Here is a 21,203-nt window from a genome sequence, read left to right as displayed (position 1 = left end):
CTAGTCTGTGCACAATTTCTGTTGTGTAGACACACACTAAGAATCTAAAAACTGCTCTCCACTCTTTTCAAAACGAGCATTTTCATACGTGTCACTCAATCCTTCCCAATTGTGTAAAAGCTTGGGAGTACAGGTAGATCTTGCAGCAAGAAAAACGTGATATGGTCTTTTTCTGCCTTCCCTAAGGATCTGATATTTGTGTTGAAAAGGAGTGATGATAGAACAGAATATCTCTCCCCTCCTCTTCTCCCCCCCCCAGCTAAAAACCCTTGTGACGGATGAGCAACTACTCAAAACTACTCGTTGAGTCTCCTCAGAGAGAGAGAGAATAATGGAATCATTCGAGGGTAATCCAATCTGTCTATTGGGTTCAACAGTCCCCTAGTGTTTAATAGTAACAAAGGCAGATGATAGACTTAAAAGAAACAGCATAGATGCTTGCTTTTTTTGTTTGTTATTAGTAGGAGTTCAACCAATGAAATTTCCATACTATGTATATGCTAAATGGACTATCCTCACAAACCATGAGGAATCCAGGCATGGCTGTTGTTGTTCAGGTAATATTTTCTGTATGACCAGTCCTCCCAAAAAAGGAGTTTCATATTCAAGGCTTTTTCTACTACAAACTACAGCAAATCATTTAGTTTGTCACATGCAGTATATATTTCTGATTTCTCCCCCAGTGCACCTGCAGGAAAGACATGGTAACAATATCAATGGATATCTTTGTGAGGAAGTTTCAACCAGACAGATATCAACTGTGGAAACAAGGAAAGGATTTATATACCATTGATCACACGAAACCCACGCCTGAAACAACACCTGAGGTAAAGGCCTGGTTGCAGAGAAGAAGGAAAACAAAGAAACCTCCCAAATGGTAATTAGAGTTGTTCACCTTCCATTTAATTGAAGTTAAATATGTTGTATATTTCCACTTTCTTCAATGCCCTTTTCTCTGACATTCCATTAGAGTTGTTCATTTATTCTAGTCACAGCTAATTTAGCTCTTCTTATAATTTAACCATGAGCTTGAGGCCAAGAAAGTCATAATTCATAGTGATTGTTTAAATGAAAAATACATTGATTTTGCAACATGTAAGGAAAATGCATAGCCGAAGTTTATGCACATGGAGAGGTGGCCATTGCTTCTAAAGCAATATTTAAATCGTTTCCTTTGGTGAGAGTGTGTTTACTAGCACTTACACTGTGTGTAACATCATCTCTAACCAGGAGATCAGGAAAACATCTGTAGGGAGTGGGCTAAATGCTATTCATTAGTTAGAAAAGAGGGGTATAAAACAGGTGCAGAATTGTAGCAGCTGTGCACAACCTCTAGCAATAGATTTAACATTCACTAGCTTGTAGCCTAGGAGCTCTGTAGAAAGATACCTATTTGGCAGACTCTCACAGTGCCACTGCCAATACCTGCTATATCTGCTATGGATTAACAACAGGTTGGAGTTTGGCATAATGAAATCCTTAACCCAATTGTCAGTGCAGACTTTACTGACATAACCCAAAATGTTAACTTTTCAGGTATCATTGACACTATCAAAGTTTTGACTTTTGATACTTTTACAGCTGGATCCAGTGTATTCATATAGATAGTGTATTTTTGGGGAATGTTTTCTTTACATGCAGCATTTCTCTTTTGTTTGCACTTAACAGAATTCCAACTGATTTTCCTATTCATTGTTGCCCTGAGTTTTAGCTAGTAAAAATTATGACATGAGCTTTGCTTGTGTCTTGTCACAGCAGGGCACAATTGGATCAAGTTAAGGATAATACTTAGTCCTTTAATAGCCCTTTAATCTTCAAATCATTTTGCAAACATTAAATAATTAAGGATGATGCCCCATTGTGACTGCATATTGGCAAGTGAACACTGCAGTGTGAATTTCCTTCTTTACTTTTTAAATGAATTTACTTCTCTTAAAAGGTGATGTGATAGCACTGGAGACAAACATTCTCCGCTTATCCACTGGATGAGTAAAACAGAGGCAATGGCATTGTGTGGTGAGGGCACCCAAGTTTGTTGTGTTGCCCCCACCCAAGGCTTAAACTAATAGCACCTTACTCAGTCCAGGGTCCAAACAACCACCAGTGTCTTAGTCCCCAAGCGGGTTCCTTTCTGGCCCTTGTAGTAGCTGCTGGTGCTTGGGCACAGTGCAAGCTTGGAGTGATGAATCCCAGTCTCTGCTGCCTTGCTGGTGTCCATGTCTGCAGTCACCATGCTAGTCAAGGCTTCTTTGCTGGGTCTAGGCTGCTCCTTCAGATTGGCTGTAACTCGCTCCCTGGATCTCTTCCCTAGCCCCAGATGCTGGAGTGGTATTCCTCTCCTCCAGTGACAGGTGGGATGGCAGAAGAAAGCCAGTTATGAGATTTTCTCCCAGTCCTCTATCCTGTCAGGGTTCTGCAGCCAGGTCCCCTCTCTCTGCTTGCCTCTTAATGAATCAGGGTTCATGGGGGTAGGGGCTTCTGTTCTCGTGAAGGGTGGAGTTATTCTCCACATGAGTTTCCCCATATTGCTCCACAATATGTGCCTCAACCCTGAAGTAAATGTTCACATCTAGGGGTGAGATGTTCATTTTCCATGTTGACTCAACTCCCAATAAAGGTGCCACTTGATGTTTACTGTGTGAAGACTAGCTCCTGATCTTTCTTGGTCCTACCCAAAGGGCTGAGGGATACTCCAAGCAGACTTTTCATGTGTGTATTTGTGCATCTGTGTGTGAGCGAAGATTTAGTGGAACATTTTCAAACCTTTAATATAGTTTGATTTGTGAGATATTCAGGAGTGTGTCAATGTGTTAGCTTATCCAAATTGGTCTTCTATGAAAGTCCTTTTAAAAATCAACCATACAAAAAAACCAGCAATTCAAAGTGGTTTGATATTTTTCCCTTAACAGAAATTAAATTGGGACCACATTCAGCAAATTACTACATGCTTTAGTACATCCTTCTTCATCAAAGCACCTAACCACACGTTTAATCTGTTTGCTGAATTGGGTCCTTAGTTTGGAGAATTTGGTCTAATTCTTCTTCTTCGAGTGCTTGCTCATGTCCATTCAACTTAGATGTGTGTGCTCGCCAAATGCACTGGTGCTGGAAGTTTTTCCCTCAGCAATATCCGTAGGGGGCTGGCTTCAGTACCCCCGAAGTGGTATGCATATGTCACGGTATATAGGGCGCTGGCAGTTCCCCCCCCCCATCCCCAGTTCCTTCTACCACCAGTAACGATGCTGAAACTGTTGCTGCTTCAGCTAGTGCTGTTGCTGCTCGATTGTATGAACTAGTTATCTCCTGTATTATACTATACATTGTTTTCTGTTAGTGTTTATAAATCCCTTAGTTATAGTTAGAGAGTCTCACTCCTCATCCTGGTACCACTCATCAACCACGAGACATACATCACTGGCTCCAAGCTGTCGTGGATCTGTCGAGCGCCTCCGGTCCCTAAGACCCAGCTCCAGATCAGGTTTCAGGTGGAGTGACCGGCACCGGTTGAGACAGAACCACCGTTCTGCTCCGTCCTGGTCAACTGGGGGCGACCATTCAGGATCCAGCTCTGGTTTGGAGTGAGGTTCCCTGACAGCAGGACAAGCTCTGGTACTGGCTACATTGTTGGCACCGAAACCAGCCCCATGGTCTCCACCGGCACCGTGGTACCCATGGAACCCGTGGGGGTTCACCCAGCCCTCCCAAGCCACCTGCTTGGTGTCTGGAGCCTCGGAGAGACCAGCTGCCTCTCTCCCCCACCCTCTGGTGCACAAAGCCTTGGGTGTGAGGTTCCCGGAGGTCCAAGAGGGAGCAGGGGAACAAGCCATTGGGTCACCAACGGTTGTGGAGGACCCTACAGCATCCTCCTTGTCGTCACCAGACGAGGCTATAACGGGGTCCTCTCCCCTGGTTCCTCCGAATGACACTAAAGCACACCAGGAACTACTGAAGAGGGTCGCTGCCAACCTGGGTCTTCAGTCCTCTGCTCCACAGCACTGGCCAGGTTTGGCTCTGCTCCTTCATGGTGGGGTCTCTAAGATCACTAATGCCCTGTGGCAAACTCCCACCTCCCTGCCCCCCATCTCCAAGAGTGCTGAGCGCAAGTACTTTGCGCCACCCAAAGGCCACGAGTACCGGTATACCCACCCTGCTCCCAACTCCCTAGTGGTAGAAGCAGTTAACCACAGGAAGTAACAAGTTCAACCCGGGTCTACCCCTAAGAACAAAGAGACTAGACTTGTTTGGGTGTAAGGTTTTTCATCCTCTAGTCTCCAATTGAGGGTGACCAACCATCAAGCCCTCCTAGGATGCTATGATTTTAACATGTGGCAAGCCATGGCCAAGTTCAAAGGCTCTCTTCCTGAGGCTTCTAGGAAGGAGTTCTGGGCTATTGTGGAGGAGGGCACTAATGCAGCCAGGGTGATGCTCCAAGCGGCATCAGATGTGGCAGACACCGCCGCCCAAACCATGTCCTCGGCCGTCACCATGTGCTAGACATCCTGGCTGCTCCTTTCTTGCTTGTCTACAGAGGCTCAGCAGTTGATGCAAGACCTTCCCTTGGATGAGCAAGCCCTGTTTGTGGAACAGACAGACAATAAGCTCCATGGCCTAAAGGACTCCTGCACGACCCTTATAACAGTGGGCCTGTATGTCCCTGGCCCTGCCCACAAGCGGTTCAAGCTGCAGCAGCCTCAGGGCCAGGGAAGCCAACTTCGCTAGGAACCTTCGCATAAGAAGTCCAGAAGCTACAAGAGGTATCTAGCCAACAACCTTCACAGGCCTCTCAGTCAGGCTTGACCTGCAGTAAGAGGTGGGCAAGCGCTCAAGTTGAGGGTACGCCCAAGGGTGACCTATCAGATTATTCCCAGGATCTTCCCTCCCCTATTTTTGCCAACTGCCTTTCTCCTTTCCTCCCTGTGTGGGCATCTATAACATCGGACCGATGGGTCCTCAGTACGGTGGCACAGTGTTATACCCTTCAGTTAGTTTCTACCCCTCCTACCCACACGCAGGAGGTAGAGGAGTTACTGCAGCTAGGTGCGGTGGAAGTCGTTCTTCCAGAGTCCAGGAATAAGGGGTTCTGTTCCTGCTATTTTTTAGTCCCAAAAGCCAAGGGTGGTCTGCAACCTTTCCTGGACCTGCAAAACTTGAACTGCTTCCTAGTGAAGCTCAAGTACCACATGGTCTCCCTTGATCTGGGAGACTGGTACACCACCCTCAATCTGAAAGATGCGCACTTTCACATCGTCATCTTTGAGGGACACAGACGCTTCCTCCGGTTTACTGTAGGTCCCAACCACTATCAATTTTCAGTCCTCCTGTTTGGTCTAGCGACAGCACCACAACAGACTTTGAGGTATCAAGATCTAGTCAAGGGCAGCTCCAGGTCCAAAGGCATGTTGCGATGCTGTCGCCTCGGCCTGTTGGTAAATGACAAAAAATCCATGTTAGTTCTGATACAGAGAATAGAGTTCATTGGAGCAGTGCTCGACTCGACCTGCAGCAGGATATTCCTGCCACTAGAGGGATTCAGTCTCTGTGTTTCCCCTGACCATGGACAGGGTTTGCCTGCGCCTACTAGGTCACATGGCAGAATGTAGATGTGCGTTGTGTCATGCCAGACTCCGGACGCAACCCCTGCAGCAATGGCTAGCAATGGTCTACTCCCAGTCCAGGGATCACCTGAAAAAGGTCATTACCATCTCTGCGACTGTACTTACCTTGCTGCAATGGTGGACCAGCCCCAAAAAAGTCCTGGAAGGAGTTCTCTTCATCAGCACTTCTCACTAAGTCAAGTTGGTTTCGGATGCCTTGGACCTCGGCTGAGGCGTGCACCTCAGCACCCTCCAGACTCAAGGTATGTGGTCTCCAGAGGAAATGACACGATACTTAAATATCAAAGAGATCAGGGTGGTACGCAGACAATGCGCTGTCTTCCTACCTCACCTGTCGGGCAGTGTGGTCAAACTCCTGATGGACAACACAGCCTCGATGTTCTACATTAACAGACAAATGGGAGTGTGATCCTTGGCCCTCTGCCAAGAGGCAGTCCGTCTTTAGGACTTTTGCATTAACCACGGAATCCACCTATAGGTGTGTCACCTTCCAGATGCCAAGAATGCACTAGTAGATCACCTAAGCAGGGACTTCTCCTCTCACCACGAGTGGGTGCTCCATTTGGAGGTAGCCGGCATGATCTTCCAGAGGTGGGAACTCCCCAAGTGGATTTGTTCACCAGAACTGGAGGTCCTACAAGTTTTGCTCCAGACTGGGTCTGGGCAAGGGCTTCCTCTCTGACACCTTCCTCCTCCCATGGGCAGAAAGCCTAATGTACACGTTCCCTCCAATTCCGTTCATCAGCAAAGTCCTAGCAAAAATCAAGAGAGAAAAGGCTCAGGTTGTCATGATCGCCCCAGTGTGTCCTCGCCAACACTGGTTTGGGACACTATCGAGCCTGTCAACGATCCCTCTGTGGCCCCTGCCAAACCGACCAGACCTGCTGTCACAGGATCACAGTTGACTCGTGCACCACAACCATGTGTACCTCCACCTCACAGCATGGATATTGAACCTTGAGGAATGGGCCTGTTTGGAAGGGGTCCAGAAGGTCTTCCTCAAGAGTAGAAAGCGCTCAACTAGACAGATTTACCTGGCAAAGTGGACGAGGTTCTCCTGCCAGGTGGCCAAATGGGGCATCTCCTCTTCGCATTCCTTGGTGCAGTCGATCTTAGACTACCTGCTTCATTTGAAGAGCCACGATCTGGCACACTCATCTATCAGGGTGCATCTGGCGGCCCTTTCCGCCTTTCATCCACCCATCCAGGGGAAGATGGTGTTCTGCCATGACATGACAGTCATGTTCCTCAGAGGTTTCGAGAGACTTTTTCCTCAAGTTTGGTCCCCAGTCCCTCAGTGGGATCTCAGCTTTGTTCTGCTCAGGCTCATGAGCCCGTGCTGTGAGCCTCTGGCCTCGTGCTCTCTGTCTCACTTATAGTGGAAGGTAGCTTTCCTGGTGGTGGTGATGTCGACGAGGTGAGTCTCTGAGCTGCGAGCCCTGACCTCAGAACCACTATACACGGTCTTCTATAAAGACAAGGTCCAGCTTCAGCCCCACCTGGCCTTCCTTCTCAAGGGGGGGTGTACTTTACATGAGCCAGGACATCTTCCTTCCTGTCTTCTGCCCTAAGCCCCAAGAGACTAGTGAAGAGAGGCACCTTCATGCTTTGGGTGCAAGAAGGGCCCTAGCTTTTTACCTAGATCGAACAAAGTCTTTCCATAAGTCGACTCAGCTTTTCATCTCTACAGCTGATAGAATGAAGGGCCTCCCAGTGTCCACGCAGAGGATTTCTAATTCAATCATCTCTTGTATTTGGACCTGCTATGAGTTGGTGGGAGTCCCTCCACCACCGATTGTCAGAGCCTTCTTGACCAGTGTGCAGACATCTTCGGCAGCCTTCTTGGCACACTTCCTGATCCAGGACAGCTGTGGAGCTGCAAAGTGGTCCTTGGTGCACACATTCACAGTCCACTACGCCATCACTCAGCAGACCAGGGATGATACTGGGTTCAGCAGAGCGGTGATGCAATCTGAATGTCCGTGAATTCTTACCCACCTCTGAGGGGTACTGCTTGGAAGTCACCTAAGTTTCATGGACAGGAGCAGCACTTGAAGAACAAAAGACCATTACCTTTTCCTTAACTGGTGTTCTTCGAAATGTGTTACTTTATGTCCATTCCACAGCCTGCCCTTCTTCTCCACTGTTGGAGTTTCCAACAAGAAGGAACTGAGGGTGGGGAGAACTCGCGGTGCCCTATATACCGCTGCACATGCGCGCCACTCCAGGGGGTGCGAGAGCTGGTCCCTACGGATACTGCTGAGGGGAAAAACTTCCGGCACCCGTGCATGTGGCGAGCACACACACACCTAACCATAGGAAGACCAAGAGGCTTGGGGTCTAGGCAAAGGTACTAAATGTGAAGAATCAGATGCATTGTTGGAGCTTTATGTATAGAGCTTGCAAAGTCCTTGTCCTGCCCTATGCTTGACTCTGGTCACTGCTAATAGTTGATCATGTCCATCAGTGCAAAATTCACAGGAAATAATGAACAAAACCAAATAGAGTGGCGGGGGGGTGGGGAGGGGGTGACCTAAACAAAAAATAAATTACGAGTTTCCCTTCTCCCTTGCTAACTTCCTGCACAGGCATTCTTTTAGAAAATTATTGATCTGACCCTTTCCTTTGCCCCCTACACCTGACATAAGTAGCTATGTGGGGATTTCTTTTAGGATGTCTACAATCAAAAGTGTGATTGAAAGTTGAGTAGGCATACCTGCATTAGCTTTAATCTAGCTACCACAGCTAAAAACAGTGAAGATGCAGTGACATGTGTTTCAACGCTGGCTGCACAAGCCCACCCTAGAACCCTGAGTAGACACTCAAGTTGTTAGCCTGTGCTGGTGTCTGTGCTTCCATGTCTTTGTGGCTATTTTTTGCCTGCTAGCTAGATTAGAGCTAGTGCATGTATGCTAGTGGAGTCACACCTCTGCTTACAGTATAGACAATGTAAGAGGAACGACTGGGTGCCTTGGAGACAATGTTGCCTGCCCTCTGCCTGCCCTTTTGCATAGTGGTTGTGATTAAGGGGAGGAGAATGCAGTCAGGTCATGATTGCTCTTTTGTGATTCTTGGCTGTCTATATATATCACTGAGGTATATCACTGAGGCTGCTATAAGTTGTGGCAGGGCCCCAACCTACCCTTGGTAGGCATCAGGAGCATGAAGGTACCTTTTTCCACGCCTCCTCACCACCATCAGTTAGGTTAGGCACAGCAGTAGTACAGCTGAGGATCCTGCCTATATGTTAGCATGAGATTTGTGTGTTAAATTTATTAATTATGCTATTTTTATAATTAAAGAAAATAATGAAACAAATGTGGAAGAAGGCCCAAGAATACAGCAGATCAGAATGACCTCAGGGATCTCCCTTTTTAAGCGATGGCAGATCAGCGGCTTTATTAAAGTTGGACACTATTACACAGCACCAACTTCTGTACGCTTTGACAGCAGACGAAGCTCCTGATTGCAGGGCCAGCTGCAAGTTCTGAAAGAGAAGGGAGGTTAAGTTTCCAAACAGAACAAGAGAGGAACTTATTACAGGAGATGAGTCTCACTTCAAAAAAATGTTTTTGAAATCTTTAGTGATCAGAAGAATTTATCAACCATAACTTTTGATACTTTCTTTTGTTGCCTGTTATTTCATAGACTACATAAATGTACTGAAGAACAATGTGTTACTTTTGAAGTTACAAAAGAAGACTGGCAAAAGGGATTCTTTAGCTTCCTTAACCATCATAAGAAGGGCTTTCTAATACTGAATTCTCTCTCATGTAAGGCTTAGAGCTTTTGCTTCCCAACGTGTTGGGTTTTTTTAAATTCATATTAGGGTATGTTATTAATTTTGTGAAATAGTTCAGTACAAAAACCAACAACAATCCTCACCAGCATTTACCAATTTGAGATAGGTGTGTGTATAATGTTTGTGCGCACACACAAATATAGAATTGTTTTATATTGTGTTTAGTGTCTCAGATGTCACTCCTGCATTGTTATAGATGTGTAGTACTATACTATGGCAGATTGGCACTAGGCACAGCAATGATTTACTTGTCAACTTAACCCTGTTGGTCTGGGGAGCCAATTTCGGTTAAGTAGAGATACTATAATAATTATATTAAAAGTTTTATCAGATGAGTACACATGCTAAATATAATCACTTAGCTAACTGATGAACAGACGCCTGTGCTATTTAATGACTAGATTGGCAGTGGTGTAGGCACACAAGGATGCATGTCCTGCAAATGAAGATAAAATGTTTTGTCCATTTCATCTCTACTGTAATGTATTGATGAAAAACATGATAATTTTGATTCCAGGAATAATATGACTTCCCAAGTAGGTTTGGGTACGAATAGAAATACAATTATAGGGACATGCCTGCCTGGATGGAGGTAACACTCATGCACTTGTGGACAAGGTGCTCTGTCATGCTAGGATCTCAAGAACAAGTAATTGTGTATAGTGGTTCCAGGAGTTATAAAACAATGCCAGTATTTCAATCAGCATTTCCAGCATCGCAACACAGTTTCTAGAAGGATCACCTTATAGAGAAGGAAATTCAGGGAATATTAGTGGAGGTAAAATATGACTCCTTAAAAGGCTGGTGAAAAGGTCATCAAAATATTTCTAGCTCACTGGCTACACCTGCAGTCCAAAATATACAACCCTTTGATGGAAGTCTCATTAGGTTGGAAATTGGCAACACCTGACTTGTGATGAAGTAATGTGTACAGCACTGCTCTTCTATACTAGAGACTTGAATTTAGGATTTGAGACTCTCACTCCCTGTACCTTGGGCATATGGATTACAACCCATTCAGTTTTTGAAAGCAGTTGCCAGCATTCTTGCTGCATGTTTGCCCTTCTGTTGGTGGTACAGACTATGCATAAGATGGGCTGGAGGTTGCACTTTATCCATATACTTAAATGCAGTAAAATAACATTTTCTTCAAGACTCAGAAATTTTCCCTAATTCAGATTCTAGTAGCTGATGTTAAAGATACTTATACAATTCCAAAAATAACGATCTTTGTAAAAACTATATGAATGTACAAGACTGATCAGGCAAAATGTCTAGTGCACACTGGGACAATATTATCTAATTTTATTGCAGCTAAGCAATTTTTTTCTTTATTATTATGTTGCTCAGCTTAGTCTCTTTCAGGTTCCGAAGATTGGTTCATCAAAAACTAGTTTTGGACTTTGGTTAAGAAAGACTTACTTGATGTTGTTTCAGGTTTATAGTTCAATACCTTGTTCTAAGGAATTGTGATAAAACATTAAAAGGTTAAATCCAGTCAATTGTTAATCTATCCCTTAATAAATTGTAAACACTATCTTGGCACAAAAAGTTGGGAAATTGTCAGTTTTTTACAACTTTAAGCAGGTGAAAGGGACATTTATGTTGGTAGTCATTTTATCTTATCCAAGACAGACATTCTACTGTGACAGCAATATCTCTTATAATAGCTTCCAGCATACCAGATCTCGATCTAAAAAGCTTAAAACTCCAGAGGAAGAGAGAGAATCAGCTATGATCGCTGGTGCAGAAATCATAGCCACTGAAGCAGCTACAGATGGCTTGAAGGTCAATGAAAAGCCAGAAGAAAAAGTGAAGCTGGTAAATTCAGAAGTGCCTTCTGGGGAAGAGAAAAACATTAGCAGAACACAGCTGGATCAGCATTTATTGGATAATATTGAGGTCTCAGGTGAGATAAGGACTGATTATGTTTCACTTGTAAATTTTAGGCTATTGATATTATGATGCCATAAATCTGTGAATGATAAGGCAAATGTGTTGCTCCAAGTGGCATAACTAAAAATGTCTATTCATAAAGTTTTTATCCCGGGAAATCATGCAAGCAGGAGCATCATATGGTATTTTTATGTGATAGGAGCAAGAGCACAATCAATTTAAAATATTGAGCTGAGCGCAAAACAGGTAAAATTATTTTTACTCATTTATTTTTAAAAGAAAGGAACCTTCCCTCTCCCCCCCCCCAAAAAAGCACAAATATTTTTAAATGAACTCCTTCCATAGATTGGCACATTGTAGTGAATGAAAAACTTGTCTGGAAAATGATATGAAGTACTTTATCCACTGAGAGACACTGTATAGAATATGTACACTTGAGATGTACTGCTTACATTTACAAACAGAAAACAAATTGTGTATAATGTTGTAGAGAGTTTGTTTTCCTTGTGCACAAAATCCCCCACTTCCAAATGTACAAGTTATATTACCTAAGCTACACTAGAAGTGTCTGCTAGAGAGCAGGCTCCCTATGCACACGTTACATATGCCGGTGCCAGCCCAGCATATTTTTATTTACCCTGTTTTGATACTGATACCTTTTCTGAGATTCATTCTCTTGTTAACTCTGAATTTCACTGTGGGCAGGACATAGTCTCACACTCCTATTCAGAAGGGTGCTTAGGCCCCAGTTAAGCAAAATACTTGAGCACATGCCTGGCTTTGAGCACATGATTAGTCCCTTTGTTTTCAGTTTGGCACCAAAGCTGTTTTCAGGACTGAAGAATATGACTCTTACTGGAAATACCATCCTTGTTCAAATGTACAAACCAAAAGCTGTAGGCATTGTACAGTTCCCAGCACCAGACAGACGACAAGGTGAATTGTCCACAGGTGACTTCTCATGTGCTTAGAAGTAAGCATGTGCATACTTTGCTGAGCTGGGACTTTACAATATCCACCCCTTTGCCTGATTTTCAGAGGTACTGATCATTTGCAATGCCCATTGACTTAAATAGAAGTTGGAAATGTTCATCAATATGGAAAAAACAAGTCCCTTCTTAAGTGCCAAGGTGAAATACAAGCTATGTAATATAGAGCTCAGTCCATTCTTCGTTTCATAATTAAAAGATGTAAGACTGGGCCTTTGTAGAGGGAGCCTTGTGGATGTGACAGCTGGGCTACGTTGTTACATGTATGGTGCTGGTAATTGGTGCCTGCAACCTCTGGCTGGTACATCCCAACAATTAATTAAAGAAAATATTCTTTATATCTGGACGTTCTGCATTGACATCAGATGGGACTACTTATTGGAAAATTCTGAAACCAGATAGATGATTTTAATATTCATTGTATACTGCACATGAAATTAATCTTCAGCAGCACTGAAGTACAAAATTACTCACTGTAATTTTTGGTGATTTTTATGTCAGTGCTGTTATTTGCAGACAATTCTTGATATTTCTTGTAAATATATTTTCTGTATTTTAAGTCATTATTTCTTGTTTACTGACAGGTTTTCACGCAGGCATAATAGGTGTAAATTCAGAGTATAAAGTTCAATATGCCAACCTTTTATAATGGTTATTTCAAGTAGTTAAATTGCTTGTAGGCTGTCAGAATAATCATGCCAAGTGCATATTGATAATTTCAACTGATACAAAAATGCTTTGTCTAGTTGTTCAAATTGAAAATGCCAACAGAAAGAAAAACAAGATGTAAAAAAAGTTTTACACTCTAAACTCAATATGCTATTACTTAAATTATTCTTTGATAAAACATGTCATTCACTTTTTAGTCTGGCCTTTTCTTGATGGAATGCTAGACAGGATTTCTAAATGAGAAGCAGAGTTATGAAACTGATATTCAATTCAGACTGCTGTGAGAATGGTATAGAATAATAATAATACAATATGAAGTTTATTAACAAATTCATATTTTTGATACCTAGGGAACATCTGTTCAAACTCACTTTTCAGCCCTACTCCTGTAATGCAGAAAATAAAAACGGAGGATGAGGACAAGGAAGATTCCAGTATTGCTTCCTTTACACCTAAGGATTCTACACTCCCCATACCTACATCTGTTAGTTGTATAAATGAAGAAGACGACTCTTTAAAATCTCAGAATCAGTCTGTGCAGGTTGAATCATGCCAAAAGTCACCTGGATATGCTTCCTTTGAATCAGAGAGCCTGGAAAAAGAAGAAACGAATAGTGTGTCCACAGAGGACGATGTCAGCGACCTAGAAAGCAGTGAAAGTAGCGAAAGTGGCTTGGAACCTGGAGAAATACCTGCTGTAAGAAAAAATGCTTTGAAAATACCCATTGAATATGGAACATATTGCATGGTGGTTTTAATTTATTCATAATCTAGGGCACAGATGTCTGTCGAACAACAGCAGGCTACTAACCAAAACCTGCTGAACTTTGTGTGTGTTAAGTCCCATTGAGTTCAGTGAGACTTGAGCACGTGCTTGAAATGAAGCATGTGCTTAAGGGGCTCTCCTGAATAGGTATGATTTCCTGAATTAGGACAGAATTTTGTTGCAGCTTACTTGATGATTTTTTTTTTCTTTTCCTATTTTGGATATCTGGTAATCTGACAGTAGGTAGGCAAGTCTGAATTGTCAGAAGGTATAGCTAAGCCCCTCCCCTTTTCGCTAACTGCCAGAGTGGAGGACTCCCCACACTGTAACTATACTAGGAAGCTTAGCTAGAGCATTTGAAATAAACTAAAAATGGAAAAGAAAGCATCCCATGAGGCAGACGTGGCCACTACTATAAGATATTCAAGTGTGAGGAAAGAAATTTTTTACATATTCAAAGAACTGAGGAAAAATACCAATCATTTACCATGAGTCAGTACCCCTAAAATGTGTTAGGAGGATTGCTGGTTATTCAGAATAGGTGGATAGGAAGAAGGAAACTCACAGGGATACCACAATCAAATTTTTCTTCTCCTGCTATTGGAAAGTCTGGCAGTCTGACATGGGGATATGAACAGCAGTAAATAATCTCATGGTAAGAAAAGTGATTTGAACTTGTCTGCCTGTGGCACATAATAGTTTAGTCTCCTGATGGCTGTAATACTGTCATCTGTTTTCAGTTGTTAGGTTTAGTGTGTGGGTTCTGGTTGGTGTTGGTGGCCTGTGATATATAGAGGCTTAGACTGGATGATCTGGTGATCCCTTCTGGCCTTAGACTTTGTGTAACTATGCACTGTATTTATACCACTAGCAAGGATGCTTAGGGAGGCACTGCAGATTGTATCGCCCTCCTACTGAATGTTGAGGGTTGGCAGATGACTAAAGAGAGAGCATACAGTAGCTGGCAAAAGTGTGCTCTAAAGACAAGGTCATAAACCTTGCAGATGTCTTCATAGAGGCTTGAGCTCTTACCACTCCAGAGACTGCGTGTGACCTAGTGGAATAAACCATGACATTGGGTGAAAACATGTGTGTCTTTATGTGCTTTGGAAAAACATATTTTGATCTATATGGCAGTTGAAGTGTTTGAGGCCTTCTCACCATTAACATCTGGATAATAGCGGATGAAAACATAACTTGACTTCCTGAAAGGTTTAATACCTTAGATATAAATCTTAATGGCCCTATATTCATCTAGCGTATGCTTTTTCCCCCCTTCAGGTGAAATGGATTTAACAGAAGGAAGGTAGTGCTGTTTCCTGAGCTCTGTAAAAATTAATGTTTCTTTAGGAATAAATGGAGGAAGAAAGAGATTAGTACCCTGAACACTAATTTAAAGGCCAGACAGGAAATCTGTGTACCAGAGGAGGTTGAAGGAGTTCAGCAGTGTGTAGAAAATGTGTAACATTGGGGTGAAAAGGTAAAGATCTTTGTTTGTTCATGGTGTTAATATGGACTGCTAGAAATGGCTGAATCTTGAACTAAAGAGCAGATCTGTTAAGCTCAGATTCAGGAGAGCCTTGTGCTTTTAGAACTAGGAGTCCTGAGTTCATTCCCTGGAAATGAACTGACCAGAGAAGTCATTGCAACTGGTGAGTCATTCAGGGATTTGAAGTACTGTGACCTCTGAAGGTTGTGATGAGCTTCCCCGCATTCATCAAGTATATCTTTATCCCCCTCTAGTGGAAGGACCACATAAGGAGTGTTCATGAGTTTGCTATTCCCTCTGAGCTAATGGACTGGGTCTTTTAGCTCAGGCAATTCATGCATTCAGATTGAGCTACCTTGGTTTCAATCCTCACAGACGAACCGACCATGGGTGTTGTTACAGAAGCAATATTGGACCCATTAATAGTGATAGAAACTTGGAAAACCATGCACTCTTTTTGGGAAGAACAGCAGGGTACTGTAGGCTCTCTGTGGAGAGCCAGTGACTTTACATTAACTTTATCATTTCTGCGTTGAATCTGAATTTCCTTCTGAACTACATGGGGGCCTTCAAATCCAATGTTACTCTGTGAGTCCTGTCCTCTTGAGAACATCGGAGAATATTAAGTGAATTACCTTTTAGCATTTGAACAATAGAACAGGCTCTGTTGCCCCTGTTTGGAGACACTGACAGATGACTTCTTGTGTAATCTGGCATATCAGTTGATCTTTAGGTGTTGGGGGCTTGATGAATCTGTCCCTGGGAAGAGTTCAGTTCAACTCAGCATCCATTCAGAATTAATTCTGTAACCTAACCTGTTTAAGGTAGATCAATAGTGTGCAAAGTTTTTGGGGTCTTCCTCCTATTTTGTCCTGGGCCTCTATACATGTGGACTAAAGAGTCTGGCCATTATTCTTAGAGGTGGAAGAAGGCATAGAGGTAAATTCAGATTTGCATCTCCTGATATGTCTCTTACCAGCTATTGTCCGTCATCTATCTCTATTATCTTCTATCTCTGTAGAAGTCAGAATCTCTTCTTGGATAGCAGGATCACCAGCCCAAGGGGCTGCCTGTTTCTACTATCAGGACAAAATTCCCTTCTGTTCTATCTCATAGAAGGAAGAGATTTCTTACCTTTTGCCAGAAGTTTCCACCACTACTTTATCACCACTCCCCAAAGAGCTTCACTTTGAAAGTATTGAGGTACCCATCAGTTTGTCTTGTAAATCTCCTCCTGACTCTCTTAAACTAATCCGTGTATGCGTGATGGTGTTTAAAGTCATGGATCTATCAGAAAATCTTCAGAGTACCTAAGTAGGCATCTGTAACAAAGGATGAAGCAAGGGAACAAGCATTTCTTGTAGAACTAGGAAGAGTTTTTTGTCTTTGGCTGGTGATTAATCAGTTAGGTTATTTGTCCAATATTGAGAGAGCCCTTCAGTAGCACGAAACTAGGGCAGAAGCTGTCAGCATTGCACAGGAAGCCCCAGAGTTTTTTCTCGGAAAATCCTTAATCCTTTTGTCCATAGCTAGGAAGTCCTCCTCTGATGGAATCAATGTTTCCATAAAAAGTGCGGCAACAACTAAATTTAAAGTATTTGGATTACGTTTTGGAAAAGAGTGAAATATTGGTATGTGATCATTAAAGTGCCTGGACTGATTAGAAAAGTCTCATTCCAAATTAACTGTATCTAAGGGCTCGTTTTCACTACTGGGGTAAGTCAACCTAAGTTACGCTGCTCCAGCTACATTATTCATGTAGCTGGAGCTGACATAGCTTAGGTCGAATTATCCGAGTGTCTTCACTGTGCTGTATCAATGGGAGAGCAACTTACCTAAATCTTCTTGGGTAGCTGGAGTACTGGGGTCGACCGGAGAACGCTCTGCTGTCAACCCCTGCTGCATCGATTGCAGCAGAGTCGATCTCCCCGTAGTGAAGACAAACCCTGAGATTCTTTCTCAGAAGAATACACATTGTTCCTTTTGTATATTGAGAAAATACTATGTTATTTCACTAGCTCTGTGAGCGGGATTTTCCTCAGGTTTGTCCAATTGTGGAACAACGTCCATTGATTCTTCTTGGAGTGCTTGTTCATGTCAATTCCAATCAGGTGTTTGTGTGCCGCATGCACGACAGCCAGAAGATATTCCTCTAGCAGTATCCGTAGGATCTCCCTGGGCACCCACTGGAGTTGCTTCTTCATGGCGCCCAATACAGGGCCCTGCCAACCTGACCCCCCTCATTTCCTTCTTACTGCTTTTGACGTCTAGCTGGAACTCCCTGTTGCTCTTGCCTTGGCAAGCGCATATTAGCAGTGTTCATATATATAGTTAGATAATGTAGTAGTTTTTTTTTTTTTTTTCATTCAGGGGGTCCCACCCCCATTGTTTTTCCCTGGCACCGGGTTATGCCTCGGTCTCTGGGTTTTAAACCGTGCTTGGACTATGGCAGGTTTATGCTGAAAAGTAACCCGCACACTTTGTGCTTGAAGTGTCTCGGCAAGGGGAATCTTAGAGACAGGTGCAAAATCTGTATAAGTTTTTGCCTCAGGACTCTTAAAGACAGGGAGCACCGCCTCCGAGTATTGTTTATGAAGGTAGCACTTCGGCTTCAATCAGAGCCGGGCATGGCGAATCTGACTTCAAGTGCCACATCCTCAGCACACAGCGCTCTGGCACCATCCATGCGTGAGCTGCTGCCAAGGAAGGACTCTGCTAGAGACCGTTGGCACTGCCACGACTCCGCTCACACCCAGACATTAGGGAGGCACCAGTCACTCCGCTCACACCCAGACATTGGGGAGGCACCCAGTGTCCCACAAACAGAAAAAGAGGGTGCTCCCCAGCCAGGTCTAAAGACCAGTTGGCCAATAAAGCCCCATCCACACCCATTGGGTGGGGATACCATTGACTTCTGCCCCGGGATGGGTCCAGTCGAATCCAGACCCGCACCGCTCACTGGCAAAGACCTACAGCTGCCCTCCACCCCGGAGGCATTCCAGGCAGCAGCAGACCTTTTGACGCTTACAGCGCCACCCTCACCTCCTAGGCAAGAGAGATCTCCAGCATCGGTTCTGGGCCCAGTACATTCCATGGGCAAACTGGCGATGATGTCAGCCATAAGACCACCATCCCTGTCACATCAGCCTGCGGCATCGGTGGCACGTGTGGGTGAGCTGCTCTGGTCCCTCAGTTGGCACCGATCTCTGGCATCAAGCAGCTCCGCTCCTCCCTGGTCATCACAGTCTGAAACCTCGGAGTCGGAAGCAGAGTCATCACGCTCTAGTAGGAGCAGAAGATCCTGCTTCCACTGCAACTGACAGCCCTACCCAGCACCATGGCCGGGCCAATGGCAGGCTCCTCAGTGGCCCTTCTGGATACCCTGGGTCTATCGCCGGAGCGGCATTGGTGATCTCAGCTTCTTTCGGGCAGACGCATACATCCTCCGCATCGGGCATCCCAATGGGGGGACCCACCCGCCGACATCAGTGGTCTTGACTCTGATGGCACCTTCGATGACTGTGGCACCGATCATGCCACTGGTGCTGGCGGCACTGGTTGCCGCTCCACCCTCGGCACTGATACCAGCACTGGCCGCAGCACTAGTTGCAGTTCAGCTGCTCCTTGCCCCACGGGACCCCAGAGGGCTGAGGGCAGGAAAGAGACCCAGGCACCATTTCATCTTCCTTGTTACCAGATGCGGTTCTGGCAGGTTTCTCAACCACTCTGGCCTCAGTGGACACAAGGATCTTTCAGCAGCTGCTGAGACGGGTGTCCCAGAACCTTAATATCAAGACTGAGGAGGTGATGGAAAAGGTTGATCCGATGGTCGACATCTCCCCCCCCCCGGGCCATCCCGTATTGCACTGCCACTGATTAAAACTATCAGCGATGCCACTAAGAATCTGTAGCAGACTCCGTCCTCATTGCCTCTGATCGCGAAAAGGCACGAGTGGGGATATTTTGTTCCCTCTCAAGGATATGAGCATTTGTATACTCACCCTCCACTGGACTCCCTGGTAGGGGATGTGACTAACCAGCACGAGCACCAGGGCTATCCAGGGCTATCAGGGGCCCTCTCCCAAGAACCACAGGGCCAAAAAAACTGGACCACTTTGGCAGGAAAATATACTCTGTGGGGTGGGGGTGGGGGTTGCAGCTTCGTATCGCTAACCACCAGGCGGAGGTTAGCACATACAACTATAATACACGTGGCACAATGGAAATATTCACAGAGCTTCTGCCTACAGACTCTCATGTGGAGTTTTCCGCGCTTGTAGAGGAAGGCAAATTGATTTCCCGTACATCCCTGCAGGCAGCCTTGGATGCAGCGGATGCCACCTTTTGCACCATTGCTTCAGGGGTGGCTATGAGAAGAAGTTCCTGGCTTCAAGTCTCAGGCCTACCGTACGAGATGCAGCAGACAATTTAGAATCTCCCCTTCGAGGGCCAATCTCTGCTTTCAGAAAAGACTGACTCCCATTTGCATAGCCTCAAGGACTCTCAGGCCATCCTGAAGTCCTTGGGCCACCACACGCCTGCGACCCAAAGGAGGCACTTCAGACCTCCCTAACCCCCACCAGTACAGAGACTGAATCCTCCCTGCCTTATCTTTTCATTCTGTCTGTCCCCATACTTTCATGCGTGCTTTCATGTAGCAATCACTTGGTGCCACAGAAAATACCTTGGTCTGTCAGTGGTGCCCTGTGTATTTACCAAATGCATGGCAGTTGTGGCTGTGTTTCTGTACAGGCTCCAGGTACAGGTGTTCCCATACCTCAATGACTGGCTGATCAAGGGCTGTTCCAGGCCTCCAGTGGAGGTGCAAGTCAAATTCATCATAGTGATATTAGATGAGCTGGGCCTTCTTTTAAACAGGGGGAAGTCAACTCTATCCCCCTTCAGCAGATAGAGTTCATAGGGGTGGTTCTGGACTCAACCCAAGCTAGGGTGTTCCTGCTGGAGACAAGGTTCTGGGCCATGGGCAACATTATTCAGAGTCTCAGGCAGTTTTCCATCACCACAGCGCAAAATTGTCTAAGACTCCTCGGACACATGGCCACGTGCATCTACGTGGTGCAATACACCAGGCGCAGGCTTCGACCTCTCCAATTGTGGCCAGTCTGTGTGTATCAGCTGGTTCGAGACAGTTTGGACAGTTTGGACAGCGTAGTGACTCTGCCTTGCCCGATCCTTGACTCCCTTTTGTGGTGGCTCAACCCACAGGTGGTGTGTGCAGGGGCAGCATGGTTGAGATAAGGCTCTTTTTTTTCTTAGTTACATCAGCTAGTGTGGCTTTTTTCTGGGATTGGGACCACATTTCTGGCTTGAAGCTATGGCTTCTGTCTGCCCCCTTGCTTGTGGATCTTTATTCTCCTGCTTGTGTTAGCACAGAGATGGGTGAACTCAAGGACATGGTATTGGAGGCATGTGAAGAGTAAAATGACTCCTCAAGGTACATCTGAAACAGGCGTTGTGTACTGGAGGTACGAGGCTTCTTATCCCTTTTGGACTTCAGAGATACATCTAAGATGCCTTTAGGAGAAGTCCTCATGTTCAATAGTGTCAATTTTTATTTTTAATTAGTACATTTAGTAAAATCTTCTCATTATTACGCACTACAAAATGCATAATTTTTGTTTTCTCATGCTGAGATAAGAGGCAGTCAGAATTATCTTGGAGAAGCAGAACAATTGTGGGCCTTAGCGAAAAGAGGAGCATGTAGTTGCTGTGTAACAGACTGGACCTTCCTCTGATATTAGCAGGGAGGAAGGAAAACCGATTGTTGCATTGCCAGACGTACCCAAAGTAGGGGAAATATAATTTAGAGGCAGAAATAACACAGCACTTCCCTTCAGACATGAAGATTGCACTAATAATTTTTCAGAGAGATGTGAAATTTGAGTCCTGACGTCACTCCTCCCCTTGTAATGATATTAAGTACTATAAACATCTTTTCAATGTTGTGATCATACTA

General features: G+C 44.6%; 1 protein-coding gene across 4 annotated transcripts in view; it reads left to right on the top strand.

Moving 5' to 3' along the window:
• The window catches only part of KDM4C (lysine demethylase 4C), a 431,136-nt gene that overhangs the window by 237,371 nt on the left and 172,562 nt on the right, over positions 1 to 21,203 (top strand). For 3 of the 4 annotated variants that reach the window (XM_032803407.2, XM_032803405.2, XM_032803406.2), the window contains 3 exons: positions 684 to 877; positions 11,088 to 11,326; positions 13,322 to 13,668. In XM_032803407.2, the coding sequence (XP_032659298.1) occupies positions 684 to 877; positions 11,088 to 11,326; positions 13,322 to 13,668 (780 nt within the window). The remainder of the gene's footprint in view (positions 1 to 683; positions 878 to 11,087; positions 11,327 to 13,321; positions 13,669 to 21,203) is intronic. The other variant, XM_075067365.1, reaches the window with a different exon arrangement.

The sequence above is a fragment of the Chelonoidis abingdonii genome, chromosome 6, assembly GCF_003597395.2.
Source record: "Chelonoidis abingdonii isolate Lonesome George chromosome 6, CheloAbing_2.0, whole genome shotgun sequence".
Lineage (NCBI taxonomy): Eukaryota > Metazoa > Chordata > Testudines > Testudinidae > Chelonoidis > Chelonoidis abingdonii.
This window is presented reverse-complemented; position numbering and strand designations above follow the sequence as displayed.